This window comes from Fusarium phalaenopsidis (assembly GCF_050370095.1).
Source record: "Fusarium phalaenopsidis strain FUZ10S chromosome Unknown contig_32276, whole genome shotgun sequence".
Classification (NCBI taxonomy): Eukaryota; Fungi; Ascomycota; class Sordariomycetes; order Hypocreales; family Nectriaceae; genus Fusarium; species Fusarium phalaenopsidis.
In genome coordinates, this window is record NW_028145418.1 from 404,251 (window position 1) to 418,734 (window position 14,484).

Here is a 14,484-nt window from a genome sequence, read left to right on the forward strand (position 1 = left end):
GCCCGCTAAGGATTGCCACTTATGCTTAAACACCAGCGCTTAAAACAAGGCAAATATGCTCTCCGTCATGTTTATGAAAGAATTTTGTAAGCAAAGCGCATTGTACTTGTGTCCTCGAGCCACTGCAAGGAAGAAGCACTGTTCCTTCTAGGCCAAACAGAGTATCTTAAGCCGTTGTCTAATTATTGTGATACATGCCAGGCCTGGAGATCCACACCTTCGGCCAACGCCGAACGAGCATTCGTCGTGCCCAGAAACACAGCCCACGATGGTTGCATTGACGCGTTTAAATCAAGCGGGTCATCCCGCTCGGCTGTCGTAGATCTTACGCGGCAGCTTATTGATCACCATTGCCAAGGCAAGCAGCATTGCGGGATATCCCTTTAGATGCTTGGCAGAGGTCAGCGGCGTAAGTCAGAATAAAAGAGCCATGTCGTTGCCCTTTGTTGCCATTGAACACTCATCACTTCGTTCTCAATCAGGAGTTCATTCAGTCGTTGATCATGATCCGCTCACTTCTTACCATTGCCCTGCTGGGTAGCCAAGCCCTCGTCAATGCGGCGGCGACAAAGGTCGAAAAGCGCAGCATTGATGAGATTTACAAGGCAGCCCTTGCTGAGGGCGGTGTTGTGACCCTCTGGCACGGCGGTGACGAGGCCAATTCGCGAGACGACTTGAAAACGGCCTTCGAGCAGCGATTCCCTGGCATGACCCTCAATGTCACTGTCGACTTGTCCAAGTATCACGACGGCAAGTTGGACAAGCAGATCGCCGAGAAGAATGTCCAGGTGGACAGCATCATCCTCCAAACCCTACACGACTACCCTCGATGGGCCTCCCAGGGCGCCCTGCTGGATTACGCCCCTCTCGGCTGGGACAAGATTCATCCCAAGTTCAAGAACAAGGGAAACGCTTACCACTACGGAATGGCCATCATCGCTTGGATTGGCCAATGGAGATCCGATAAGCTCCCGGGAGTTGAGGGACCTGTTGAGTGGGAGGACTGGGTGCGTCCCGAGTTCAAGGATAAGCTTGTCCTCACTTATCCCAACGACGATGATGCCGTCCTCTTTGGCTTTGATCTCATGTGAGTATTCAGTGGTCCAGCAAGGCTTAGAAAGAGTCGCTTATATATCATATTTAGCATCAAGGAGCTCGGAACTGAATGGCTTGATAAGCTCCTTGCCTTGAACCCTCGCTGGGTTCGTGGCACCAGATCCCCGAGAACCCTCCTCACCCGCAACGATACCGAGTGGGCTGCCACCTTCACCGCATCCGGCGGCCTCAGCCCTGTTGCTCCCTACAACATCTCCTTCCCCGTCAAGGGCCGCTTCGTCTCTTGGCCTCAGGCTGGTGCTATTCTGAAGGATGCTCCTCACCCTGAGGGAGCTAAGCTTCTACATAGCTTCATGTTGAGCAAGGAGTTCCTGGAGCCCCGTGGCAGCTGGACCGTTCGCCAGGATATTGCGCCCCCTAAGAACTATCCTTCTATCCTTGAGATGCCCGGAACTGACCCTACTGCTTTCGGCAAGTGGATGTCGGACCGAGCGGCTGTTGAGAGGCTCAGATTCTACCTTGAAGATCGCATTGGAACTGCTCAGGGTGTCAGCCCGCTTGTTGACGATATCTAGTAGCATCGTTGTTTTTATTCATAGTTAGAAGTTTTGCATCTACAAAAGCGTATGTTTGGAGATTTAATACTTGATCTTTGTGTGCATCTACGTGCTCAATTTCTCCATCATCAGTTACGGTCCATCCACAGATTCCCTTGAGCCTAGAGAGAGGAAATAAGTCGATCATTGGCGTGTATGTTGGTAGGTCGAACTGCGAATTGACTTACCAAATTTATTTCATACACCTTGCTCCTTCTAATGATCAAGTGTGTAAATGTACGGAAATATATTTGGCTCTATGGAAGCCGTGGGCCAACATCCCCGCCTCACCTATCGTAACGCAACGCCGTAAATCCGACACTCTATAGATGAGGAAACATCTGAAGCCATGCTGGCGAGAGAAACACACCTAGAGGAACAAATCTCAAGCACGATATAGACCCTCGCAACGATATACATCACCAAGACAGGAATGTTGAAACAAATCAAAGCATAGAATCCAGTATCAATCCAGTATCCCAATAGTCAGACTCGCCCTCCTTCTTTGATTTCCCGTCTTCTGCATCTTCCCCGTCTCTTAGGCGGTTAGTGACGGTCCGATAGTTGATAAGTTCGACCAGTCCCATAAAGGCAATATCTATGATGAACATGACCGGGGATGCGCAAACAATGAAGAGGCAGCAAATCTTCCAGAAAAGACCCTCAAAATGGCTTGAGAAGGTCCATTTCCATGCTGCTAGATGGACACCGCCGTAGCATGCAGGAAGAAGCAGTGCCAGGCCAAGAATGGCGACGTGAAAGTTCACTACCAGGTTCCGTTCACGGTGGCTGAATGGATACTCGCGAAAGTCCTCTGGCTTCTCAAACTCGTCAAGATGACTGAGGTAAAGAGCCTGACAATCCGTCTTTCCCTGCCCCATGAGTTCAATCTCTTCTTCCATGTGTGGCGCGTCAAGCTTGGGGCCGGTCCCACGAGCAAGCACCTCACAGTCTGTGTAGGGAAATGCACTGAAAATGGCATTCCATCTTTCGAGAAACTGTGCAGTGACCTCCAGCTCTCTAGAACTTGTGTGAAGGGCCAAACCAGACAACAGGATGTCGCCTTGTCGCATGACTGATGAGTGTTCCGGGCTAAACCATAGCATAGATGCCCGATCGCTGGCTAGCCTGAGGGGAGGTATCGGCCGTTCAGCAGACCATGGCGGGAAGATGGCCAGTTCGTTTGACCAAGAAGAGTAGAACTGTTGTTGAACCATCGCTGCGGCCTCCCCAAGGAACTGGCTTGGATTCACCACCTCTGGCTCCTGTACGTTGAGTGGTTTCTGGGGAGTGACCGAAACGAAGAATTGGGCCAAAGGTCAACATACCTGGAACCAACAGGCGTAAAGAAACACGGCACAGATAACGTGCACCACAGTATGTATCTCCAGCAAGGTCAAGGGGAGATCATTCACGTGACGCGTGACGCACTGAGTAACCATCCAAAGAATCTGTGTCAGAACAAGAGCCTTCTGGATGTAATCTGCTTTGCTTTTGTCATCAATCCGTTTCCTTGAAATGTACAGCCAATGCCCTTTCTCGGCCAGCCGGATGAGGCCACGGGGACTAATGGATGCGGTCCGAGGGGATGGCATATTAGCAAAACGAGTATAGGCACTGGGATCCAAATCCGGCAATGAGAGGATTTCTTCCACGTCAATGTGAACGCCTAGCATCACGACGAAGAAGGCATATTTCAAGTCGAAATTGAACTACGGTAATAGTCAGAAAGAAAGCCACTAGCATATATCAAAGAAACAGAGTAGCGCCTACAGATTTGTCTACTGTATCGCTCCGACTCTGGAGGTCGCGGAGCTTGCGCCGAAGCGCCCAAGCCCACTGCAACTGGTCGGCAGCCATGTACAGCACAATCTCGGGCGCGAAGAGGGTCAAAGCGACCCATTGCGTTTTAGACCATAGGATTTGATACCAAGCCGTCTTCTCGGGTACGTTGAGGTGCAAAGCAGTGTAAATGCACACCACAAGAGTGAGGAGACAGCTCTGGAGGATGTCCATTGTACCTCGGACATTGGGGGAGTTGACCCAGTTGGGGACAACGATGGCGCGAAGGGTGCTAGTGTCATTCTGATGGGGAAATAGGACGGTCCATGGCGAGCTTATTGTCGAGTTGTCGTCTAATGGCGCCATGAGAGTTCGTTTGCTTCCGGTTCAAGCCCAGAAGTTGTCTGAGGGAATTCCTTCGAAGCCAAAGGGAGCCGATGGGAGGAAGGAGGCCGAGGGTACCATGAGCCATCCTGCCACGTACTGGAGTTTTCAGCTGCCAAGAGACTGTAAATCTAGACCTTGGGCTTTTTCTGCACAAGGCTGCTGGTGGCGTTGAGTACCCAGCCAATGAGGAAGACTGACCTTGATTGAGGTTGGTGAGATAAGGAGATAGGGAATCCAAGCGGTTTGGGACAGCGATATCTATCATCTTTTGGGTACTCAATTAGAGAAACTCATCTTTGTGTGAGGGTGTGGCAGCAGGATATTCATGGCTGTAGGTGCATTGGACGTGGCAGCCCAGATTCTGAGAGACGGGAGATGAGGCTTGGCTAGGGAGGATCCAAAATAATTGAAGACGCCATTATCAAGATCGACATGGGTAAGTTCTTTTTGTGTTTCCCTTTCTATAGATCCTATCTCTATCAGTGGTTCCAGCAAACAGCGTTAACTACACCTTGCTTGTCAGGCAGCAGGCAATGCACGTGATCAAAGGCAGTGAGCGGGCGATTACTGACTGGGTGAGCATCCATTCAAATGCACCTGGCCGATGTCGCACCTTCACTCGCCTTTAGATTCCAAGCATTTCAAGCCCTATCTCGCTAAAGAAAAGCCATTAATAGTTCCTAATCCAACCTTTATATTGTTTTTACTCCCAGGATCACCTGTAGCATCCCATCATCGCGCGTTCATGCTCCAGGCGAACGAACCCAACATCCCCCCTGAAGATGCCATCACGTGATCTGTGCTACCAGTAGATGCAGGCTGTGGTACGAAGCAGCGGTTGGTCAAGATGAGACACAACGCCACTGCAGGCATCATGGCTTCCTTTTTTGGGCGATATGGCAGTTACAGCTCTGTCAGCTGATTCAGCCTGCAGTTGTATCCAAGCAATGGGCATATCACTTTGCACTGACGCACAAGAGGGGATAGCAGTAGATGGCAGAGTGCAGAAGACCAAGTCCAGGCTTGGTACGAGTGACAGTGCGATACTTAGAACCTCTGAGCTGGAGATTTAGAGATAGTAAGCCATGTTTAGCTCAGAATCTCTTCAATGCACACCCTACAGAGTACAGCTTTCGTCTCAATGCTACCCCGTAAGCAGCGGAGCCGGACCCTTGGTGGGGTTAAGCTTTTGCACGGATTGGGATGCTAGCAACATGATCTTACGCTGAGTGCTCGATAACCAGACCCCTGGTCTTTTCTCACCTCTGATCACTTCACCGCTCCATACAATGAATGCAACGGCCATCACTGCTACGACGGGCTTTGTTGCTGAGACGAGCTCGTACGGCAAAGCGCTGGTGTTTCTCGTGCTGCCATGTCTCCTTACATACGCCTATACCTCGTACGGCAACAAGGGGTACCGCCATGACCAGGCATCTCGGGAACCACCGAGGGTTCCGTACTGGGTCCCCGTCGTCGGCAACACATTTGGGTTTGCCTTTGACACGGAAAGATTCCTCTGTTCCGCCATGTAACACTCCTCCGCGCCCCTTTTGACGCTTTTCCTAACAATCCCTAGATCCAAGTTTGGCAATGTTCCGCTTCGACTCCTGATTGGGGCCGAGCCCATGTACTATATCCCTCACGGCCAACCAATCCTTGATCTTTTCAAGGCGTCTCGCCATTTGTCGACCAAGTCCCTTGGTGTTATGACCATTCGAAACGCATTTGGTTGTCCACCTGCAGATGTCAAGATTTATGCAGACGACGAGTCTGGGACAGATGCAAAGCCTGCGCCTGGCTGGGAGCTCGTCGATCCTTCACAGCGACTGCACTTTGTGCACCATCGCGACTTACACACACTTCTAGCGGGAAGTTCGTTACATGCTCTTGAAGAAAAGTTTGTGGAGGCATTGTCAAGGAGTATTTCAAACGATTCAAAGTTTAAGGAGGGCGAATGGACGGAAGTGAGCGACTTGTACGCCCTGTTCAGGGACTACCTCTTCTGTGCTGCACTTGAAGCCTTCTGTGGTAAAAAGTTCTTGGAGCTGTCTCCGGATTTCCCAGAGGATTTTTGGGTGTTCGATCATCATCTTCCAAACCTATTCAAGAGGCTCCCCAAATGGCTCATTCCCAAGAGTTTTCGCACGAGAGACAAGGCGCTTGAAGGAGTGCTGCGATATCACAAATATGGGCGAGAACAATTCGACTTCACTGGCTATGATGCCTTGAAAGGAGAATGGACGCCCGAGTTTGGATCACGACTTATGAGGGCGAGACAGAAGATGTTCTTGACGGTTGGGTTTTCTGTGCAAGGCGCGGCCGCCCTTGATCTAGGCATGCTGTGGGGGTAAGTTCTGTCCTCTCTTCCGATTATCTCGATGCTAACGTGCCCCAGTGTGAATGCTAATGCCATTCCCGCTGCCATGTGGATGCTACTTGGGGTTCTCCTCGACAACCACATCAAAGATCGCCTCATGGCTGAGATCGATCCTGCATTCACTGCATCTTCACTGTCGTTCGACAAGGACATACTCTGCTCAGGACCACTCCTCAACTCCATATACTGCGAAACCCTCCGTGTTAGAGTTGCCGCACCTGTGGGTCGAACGTCGTTGATCCCGGATCTCAAGTTTGGGAAGTGGAAGTTGAAACAGGGTGTGACAATGCTTTCAACATCGTGGATTGGAGGCCATGATACTAAGTTCTGGAACGCTGGTAGAGAGTTCCCTGACGGGTCCGTAGAGCATCCTGTGGATTCTTTCTGGGCTGAAAGATTCCTTCAGTATCCAGATGACCCGTCAAGCGGACCAGTTCGCAACCCATCCGTCAAGCCCCCATTCAAGACGAAGAGACGCACACCAGAGGACGATAGAAACGCGCAGGTTGTAACAGATGGCACGCAGGGATATTGGTATCCGTATGGTGGAGGAACCAAGATGTGCCCTGGTCGGTTCTTTGCTACTCAGGAGCTGAAGGTGGGGGTTGCCATCATGCTTCGTGCATATGACATTGAGTTGCTTGACCATGAAGCAGCTGCCAAGATCGGGCCCAATATGGACTACTTTCCTTTTGGCACCATCCCTCCTAATGGCAAGGTTGCCGCTCGAATTCGGCGTCGCAAACTGGAGTAAGAAGACTTGGAATTACTTATATTGTCCACTATGCTTTAGGTAAATGCAGACAATGCCGTGTTCCATGCCGTGTTCTGATGTTGCTCGATTTGTAGCTCAATCCAAGGGTCAAGAAGGGTGGGGGGCACGTCAAGCCCTCACGAATGCCCTGCGACTACTCGAGTAGATAGACTAAGTCAACATAAACGGTAACCAAAGCAATCGGCGTGTCGAATATCACAAACCCTCAAGGCAAAGAAACGCCAAAGTGTCAGCCAAGTCATACGACCAAAACCCAAGTCCATCGTGGCTGTGCTATCCTATCAGAATAAACCCCTCAACATCTGCAGATCCAATGTTTCCCCGCCCTCATTTCCTTGCCATGTCAACTGTCAGCCCTATGAGCCAAAACACACTCTCCGTCTATAACGATACCCACCATGCCATCCCAACTGTGCCACCGCTGTCGCGTCCTTGAGATCGACGACTCGGCAGTTGGGACTATCAAGTCCATCTTGAGGGGGTCGGTGGAGTATCTTGACTACAACCGACAAGGCGCAAGCAGGCAGCCAGACCCTATTCAGCTCGACTACCTCCTAGAAGATACCTTACCAGATCTCGGAGTACTGCAATTCTCAAGGGCTGATGGGGGGTTACCTTGTGACTTCTGCAAACTCCTTCGAGACTGTATCTTGGATACCAGACCTGAGGACTCGGTCTGGGCAGGCAAACTCAACATTCGTCTTCAATACATCTTCAGAGAGGGGATCCCAGAAGCATTGCGCGCCTATTGGGAACCGCCAGTCGGGACTGAATCGTTTCCCCAAGGCGTACTTTTTGCTTTAGAAGGAGGTCCACGAAAGTCCCCCCTCCTCCGTCGTCCAAGCAGCAAACACTAACAAGCAACAGCCCAGATCAAAAGCTGGCTACGATTGGCCTATTCAAACCCTATTCGCGAGGCTTTGGACGCAGAGACTATCACGATGTTTCAAGGTGCAGCCGCACGGAGCGGCCAATATTACCCAATGATGGAGAAAGTGGGATCGTTCTGGCCATCCAGGTTGATTAAGATTGAGGGTTCCCCATCAAATAGAAAGCTCAGCCTAGTCCTTCGCCATGAGATTAAGAAGTCTGAGGACCCAAGCAAGACCAAAACTGGATATGCCGCTCTGAGCTATTGCTGGGGAACAGCAAAACATGCTGCCAAACAAGCAAAAACATTTACAACCACATTGGCGCAAAGACGGGGTGACATACCCGAGTCTGACCTGACTGCACTGATCCGTGATTCGATCACCGTCTGCCAGAGCCTGGGTATTACATACCTCTGGGTGGATGCCCTGTGCATTTTACAGGACTCATTCGAAGACTGGTCGGTGGAGTCCATGGCGATGTCAGAGATCTACGCAGGCTCTGTCATCACGATTTGTCCACTGGATGCTCAGCACTGCGAGCAGAGCTTTCTTTCTCGGCGGCTGGACCGTCAAGTCGAAGTTCCTTTTACTTCAAAGCTCAGGCCTAGAACCACAGGGACATATACACTACGATATGCCGGAATGGAATTGAGCAACCCTGCCGACGACGAGATACCATCGCCTCCAGACTCTTTGGACAGAGTATTGAAGAACTCGCCATGGATGAAACGCGGTTGGACGTGTCAGGAAATGCAGCTCTCCAGGCAGATGCTTTGTTTCGGAAAGACCAGAACCTGGCTCCTGGGCACTCTCAACGCCACCACCGAAAAGGGTGATTCTGAAGTCCCCAACCCAACTATCTTGCCAACTATTTCTGAAGAGTTGTTCTCAAATGGCCTTTCTGATCGTCTGAAGGCTGCACAGCTGTGGATGTTTCTTGTCCAAGACTATACCAGTCGGCAGCTCACATACCGCAAGGACACGTTCCCAGCTCTATCTGGTATTGCCAAGATATTTGCCAAGAGCCTCAAGGACGAGTATGCCGCTGGACTCTGGAAGAAGGATATACTGCGCCAGTTGATATGGACCATTACACAGGAGGAGCTCCTATCACAATCCACGTTGCCTTTTCAAAGTCTAGCAGGCCTGCTCAGCCACCTCTCTGACCCGGCAAACTGTTATGGTCCATCTTGGAGCTGGGCAAGTCGATCTCTTGCTGTTGAGTACAACTCAGACACCGATGCTGCGTCGATTTTCCGAGACGAAATCGAGGAGATTAGCGCCCACACAAAGGTCGAAGGTCCCAATCCATTTGGTACTGTATCAGGGGGCACTGTTAGGATCCAGACGAGGGCGAGAAGCTTGGATTTCTCCAAAGCTAGGCCTTACGATGAGGCTAAGTTCAAGTTAAGTGGGATATGCCACTGGGTCGTGCCATTTGAGGAAGAGGAAGTCCATTGTCATTTGGACTGGGTCACCAAAGAGTTACCAAAGGATCTGAGCAATAACGCCCGCATCGTCCTATTGCTCAGCGCAACGGACTGGCTGAACGACGAAACTGATACGGACAACCAGGTTTTGGGTCTAGTCGTTTACCCTCTTGATAAACTCCAAAACACTTGGGTGCGGATTGGAACTTTTATCTGTGGTGGCCGCCCTGGTACTATCGGCATGAACCTGTTCAAAGGTTGTACAATTGAGGAGACAACCATCCTCTGAACTGTAAGGACAGCATAGTCGCTGGCGCCTCTCAGGAGAGAACCATGGATTACCTAGAGGAAATGAGCTGTTTAACCAGAGCTTGGATGAAATAGATCTCAAGACCAGCCTCAAGGCTTGCCTCGTGAGTTACAGATGATCTGAGATCACCCACGATCACCAGAATTTCTACAATTAATGACTTGAGCACATTAATTTGTTGGTCCTGCGGTTGACCCATGCAGGGGTTGGTTCCAGTTGAGCCTGAATCGCATGTCGACGGCACAACACCAACTTCACGCTGAGTTGGCCGTTGTTATCCACTTGTTGGTTTCAGATTGCCCAATATGCATGTTAATTGATGAATTTCAGACACAGAAGATGCGGCTGGAAATATTCTTTTATCCAAGGCATACAAAAGTGCTCAGTCGCACAGTCCGGGCTTCTTCCTGGTAGGTCTCAGGTTCATTAATTGCTGGAGCTACCACTTTCACCTCACCGGCCAGGCTCGTCTTTACCCACTCCTAAAAACTTGATCACATCATACTCATTGAATGGCTCATTAGACAGCTTTGCCAATATCTGCTCCCCCACTTCGTCTGAGGTACATTGCTTAACGGGGCAACGGCCGTGTGCCTCTTCGCTCTGGGCTCTTCACCGCTTCGCTTTCACCCAAGCTTGCTCTCAAAGATGTTAAGCCTCAGCCAGCTTTTTAAGTGTATAAGCCCTATATACTAAGGCCAGACAATGGCATTGGACTTCCTTTTATGTGTTCCAGTCATCCCACACTCATGCCAAGTATTTCCAGGAGACATGAGCTGGAGAAGTGGGATCTGCCGTCACGTAGAGTCGGCAACCATATCCGCTCCAACCTTTGGCCAAATTCTTATTGATCCAGAGTGAAACACCTGCTGCTGAGTTTGCTCCACAGAGTCTCCGTGGATTGTAAATGCGGCTGTGATCAGACTCCACTCCCCTGCTGGCAATAGGGGCCGAGTACCAACAACCTTCCGCCCTACGACCAAGGGAGATGCCAGCTAGGACGTCACATGCACCCAGAGATCCCAGGGGTACCGGGATCTCTATTCAAAGCCTAACCGAGCGCGGTCGAATTTGAGACGGGGACATGAGCGCAAGGCCCGGTGGCGCGACAAGCTCTCCTTAAGGTCGGGCATCATTTAAAAAGAGGCGGCTTCTGCAGATCACTTCTGGGAGATTGCGGGGAAGGCTAACAAGGGAGATTACATGTATCTTGGCGCCGATCGACCAGTTAGTCTAGAGTCCAAGAGTCCACCGATCAGCCGCCTCGAGGACTTCCATGGCTGGGTCCAGTCCAGGGAGCAGGGCTCTTGGTATGGGGTATCACATTGGAATCACATGGCCTGTCAAGCATCGATGCTCCTGTCATTCATCATCTTCCAAGCGAAGAATCACTGTAGCCAGTTCAAGCAGATGGATGCATCTTTCAGTACGAATCACAGAGACGAAGCCAAGAATCACGGCACATTCATCATAACAATAAAATCAGATTCGCATTACTCCTTCCTAATCCTAATTATTCTTCTTTAGAATTAAAGCCCCAGAGCCGTTTCCGCTCTGGACCCCACCACTTGGAGACCGCCTCGGCCTCGATAGCCCATTGCGCAGCCTCCTCGCCATACTTGGACTTGACGCCCTTGGCCAAGTCTCTCATGGACCACTTCTCGAACGGCGCAAGCTCGAGAGGGTCGTCTTTCAGATCGGTGAACCGATATTGGGTATTTTGGTCTAGAGGGATGACGATCCTCCAGGGGGCATCGGCAGAGGTCATGGAAAGCATACTGGCTCCGCCGTTAATGATGCCGAAGTTCCAGGCCCTGCGGCCGTTGTGGGAGGCCTTGTATGGTCGGATTAGGGATTGGCCTTCGTAGTCGTAGATAAGGTCGGATGCGGCTGCTGTGTCCTTCTTGTTGAGCGAGCCGGTGTTGATGAGGAGGTCAAGAATGGTGGGAAGGATGGAGATAGAGGTGGCATTAGCATTATATTGGACCCGAGGGATGTTGGGGTGTCTAAAGGTGATAGGCACACGGAAGTTGCTGACATGGCCGTTCTCATAGGTGCCGGTCTTGGAGCGCTGGTCTTCCTTGAAGGCCTGGCCGTGGTCCCCGACAAAGACGACGAGGGTTTCGTTGGAGATGCCAAAGTCGTCAAAGGTCTGCATGAGCTCGCCAAGCCACGCGTCGGTAAAGCGGATCGCGTTCATATAGTTGTTAAAGTCCTCGTGCCACCCATTCTTGCCGTGAGTCTGGAGATACTCCTCCGACTTGAAGGATTTAGGCACGCCCCAGGGGTGGTGGGTGGTGCTGGTAAAGTGAGAGAAGAACATGCGCTTGTTCTCCTTCTGGATCTTGGTGATGTAGTCCTTGATGTGGGACTTGAGGGTCGTCTCGGCGTATCCGAAGTAGTTGATCTCCTCCAACTCGCCCTCCTTGGCATCGGCGTCCAGGCGGTCCTTGGTGACAATGTGCTTGAAGCCGATCTTTTCGTCAAACTTGTCCTGACGATCGTATCCGTCGGTGATGGACTGGAAGAAGGCGGGGTACCACTGCTGATCTAAAAAGTCGTCGCTGGGCTTGTCTTCCTTGATCTTGTTGAAGAGTTCCAGAACCTGAGGGATGCAGGCCTGATAAGCTTGTGTCTCGGACTCCTCGAAGCCGTCGACGGGCATGGACCAAGCACCGCAGTGAATAGCAGCCATGCTCTTGAAGGAAAGAGAAGACGTGGTGAAACCTCCAACGACATTGATGCCGCCGAATCCCTCCTCGGTCGTGTCGTTCCACTGGGGAATTGCTACAGGGTCGAAAGCGGAGCCATCCTTCTTCTTGAAGTCAGCCGACTTTCCAGTGATACGCTGGGCAACGGGTCCCAGGCCGGCAAGTCGAGCATTGATCTCGTCCTCATCCTTGCCCTTGTTAGCTTGCATGATGATCTTGTGCATGTCAGAGCCGTATTGAAGAGGGAAGAGCTCCTCTCGGAAACTCTCCATCATGATCAAAGCAACGTGCTTGATCTTGACGGTTCCATTGTTGAGAACGTCCTGCAACACCTCCAAGATGTCGCTGTCCTGGTTCGAAATCTTCATGGGGTCGCTGACGGGATTGTAAAAGGCGTCCTGGGCCTCGATGCCAGGGCAGCTGTTCTTAGCCTTGTCGGTTGAGTTGTCGGTCTTCTCAACCTCCTCGGGAACCGCCTTCTTCAAGGACCACTTGCCAAAGCCAGAAGGAACATCCTCGGGGAGCCAATCGGGGACTGTGTCGCGGTACTGCTGAACGTAATCGTTGTTGCTTCCGGGGGCCCATCCCTTGAAGTGACCATTGGGACTCTCCCACTTGGACACTTCGAGCTGCTCGGGGTAAGGCCACGGGTTGCCGTTGAGCGCAGCATTCTCAGCGCACACATCGGGCGTCGACTTGAACATCTCGAGCATCTGAAGGGGGAGGGTGGCCGACATCATGTGGTAGGGCGCGAATGGTCGGCAGAGGGTGGTGAGTGTGATGAAGACGGCAACACCACAGACAATGAGCCATGGTGTCTTTTGAGTCGGGTATTCCTCCCGGTTGTCTCCATAGCCACTCTCAAGGCCACCCTTCATCTCGTCGAAGTCATCGCTAGAGTCGCTAGTGTCGCTATCGGAGTTGTACGGGTCGAGGAGTGTGTTGGGGGATCGGGGGTAGTAGTTGCGGCGTTTCTGGGCCCTGGAGCCTCGGCATGATGTCCAAACTTGGGAATATTAGCTTGAGTGAGGCTGATGAGATATGAGACGGAATACCATAGTTGATAGGTGTTGCGATCAAGACCAGCAATGCGCCAACCCCTCTGTAAAGATACCACTTAGCAACCCAGGCAAGACCAAGAATGAGGAGCCCAGATGCAATGACGGTGTTGAGACCGCTGAGCAAGATCTTCATGCCATCCTTGTCGCCAGCATAGCTTCGTGCCTCGGACCACTTAATCTCATTGCCGGTTGAGTAAAAGAAGCCAATTTGTGAAGAGGCGGCACCAAAAACGATGAGACTGAAATGTCTTGTCAATACAGCACAGACAGGTGAGACAAATTGAAGCTTCAACGTACGAGAAAATACAGCCTAGCACGCAGGCGGTGACAGCAGCAACGCCCTTCTTCTGTCGCAGAGCTAGACGTGACACCAAAATGACCAGGAGGTCCGGGAGAAGCAGCGAGGGTAGGAAAAGGACAAAGGCAGCCAAGGAGACGGTCTTGGCGTGTATGGAGAGGTGGACCAGCTTGGTCAAGGTCAATGAAACGAAGGTTAACGAGAAACAAAAGGGAACGAGCGTGGCAAACATCTTTACTAACACGACTCTGATAAAAAGGTACAGGCTAGAAGAAGATGTCGAACATAGAAAGGAAAACGGCTTCAAGGAGAGGAGAAAAGAAAACGAGAGTCAAGAAGCCGTTCAAGAATCTGGGGGAAACAGAAGAAAGTGGAGGAACGGGATCCGTCTCCGTAAGTACGGAGACAACAATGGTCGAAAAGCAAGCCGCCTACACCTCAGGGGATCAGAATGCAGCAACAGGTCGCGTGTGGCAATGACCAACAGGCAAGTTCCATGATTAGTCTAATTAAACACACCTCGCACGGGTGTGACCTCGCGCTCTGAGCGTCAAGCAAGCATCTGTCCGTCGGGCACCTCAATAGGGCTGAGCCGTGATGAGTGGCGGTCGCATGGCTCTCTCGTATTCAATCTCGACCCGGGGCACACAGTTTTCGCTGGCTTTTTGCTTCTTCCTGGCTAGCCGATGGGCATTGGCCCTCACATTCAGGGGCCATTGTTCGAGAGAGCCAATGAACCATTGTGTTTTCTTCTCCTCTGCTTCCATGGCTTCAGCCCAGCGGAACCCCTCTACCAATGCCTGTCCTCATCCCGGGCGAGAACCTC

The 14,484-nt window shown here is 51.4% G+C and overlaps 4 protein-coding genes across 4 annotated transcripts; 3 read left to right on the top strand and 1 right to left on the bottom strand.

Annotated features, from left to right (window-relative positions):
• Nucleotides 1-503: 503 nt before the first annotated feature.
• On the top strand, nucleotides 504-1,631 carry LRP88_00419 (ABC transporter substrate-binding protein; the record flags this gene model as incomplete). Its single annotated transcript, XM_083237132.1, has 2 exons — nucleotides 504-1,087; nucleotides 1,145-1,631. 2 exons carry the CDS (start codon nucleotides 504-506, stop codon nucleotides 1,629-1,631), a joined length of 1,071 nt encoding a protein of 356 aa, XP_083107023.1.
• Nucleotides 1,632-5,110: 3,479 nt separating this feature from the next.
• On the top strand, nucleotides 5,111-6,955 carry LRP88_00420 (cytochrome P450; the record flags this gene model as incomplete). Its single annotated transcript, XM_083237133.1, has 3 exons — nucleotides 5,111-5,352; nucleotides 5,401-6,171; nucleotides 6,220-6,955. The coding sequence occupies 3 exons, from the start codon at nucleotides 5,111-5,113 to the stop codon at nucleotides 6,953-6,955; spliced, it is 1,749 nt and encodes a 582-aa protein (XP_083107024.1).
• Nucleotides 6,956-7,374: 419 nt separating this feature from the next.
• On the top strand, nucleotides 7,375-9,567 carry LRP88_00421 (HET domain-containing protein; the record flags this gene model as incomplete). The annotated part of the gene is made up of 2 exons (XM_083237134.1): nucleotides 7,375-7,786; nucleotides 7,844-9,567. 2 exons carry the CDS (start codon nucleotides 7,375-7,377, stop codon nucleotides 9,565-9,567), a joined length of 2,136 nt encoding a protein of 711 aa, XP_083107025.1.
• Nucleotides 9,568-11,101: 1,534 nt separating this feature from the next.
• Nucleotides 11,102-13,890, bottom strand: LRP88_00422 (alkaline-phosphatase-like protein; the record flags this gene model as incomplete). Its single annotated transcript, XM_083237135.1, has 3 exons — nucleotides 11,102-13,280; nucleotides 13,417-13,599; nucleotides 13,658-13,890. The coding sequence occupies 3 exons, from the start codon at nucleotides 13,888-13,890 to the stop codon at nucleotides 11,102-11,104; spliced, it is 2,595 nt and encodes an 864-aa protein (XP_083107026.1).
• Between the last annotated feature and the right edge of the window lie 594 nt (nucleotides 13,891-14,484).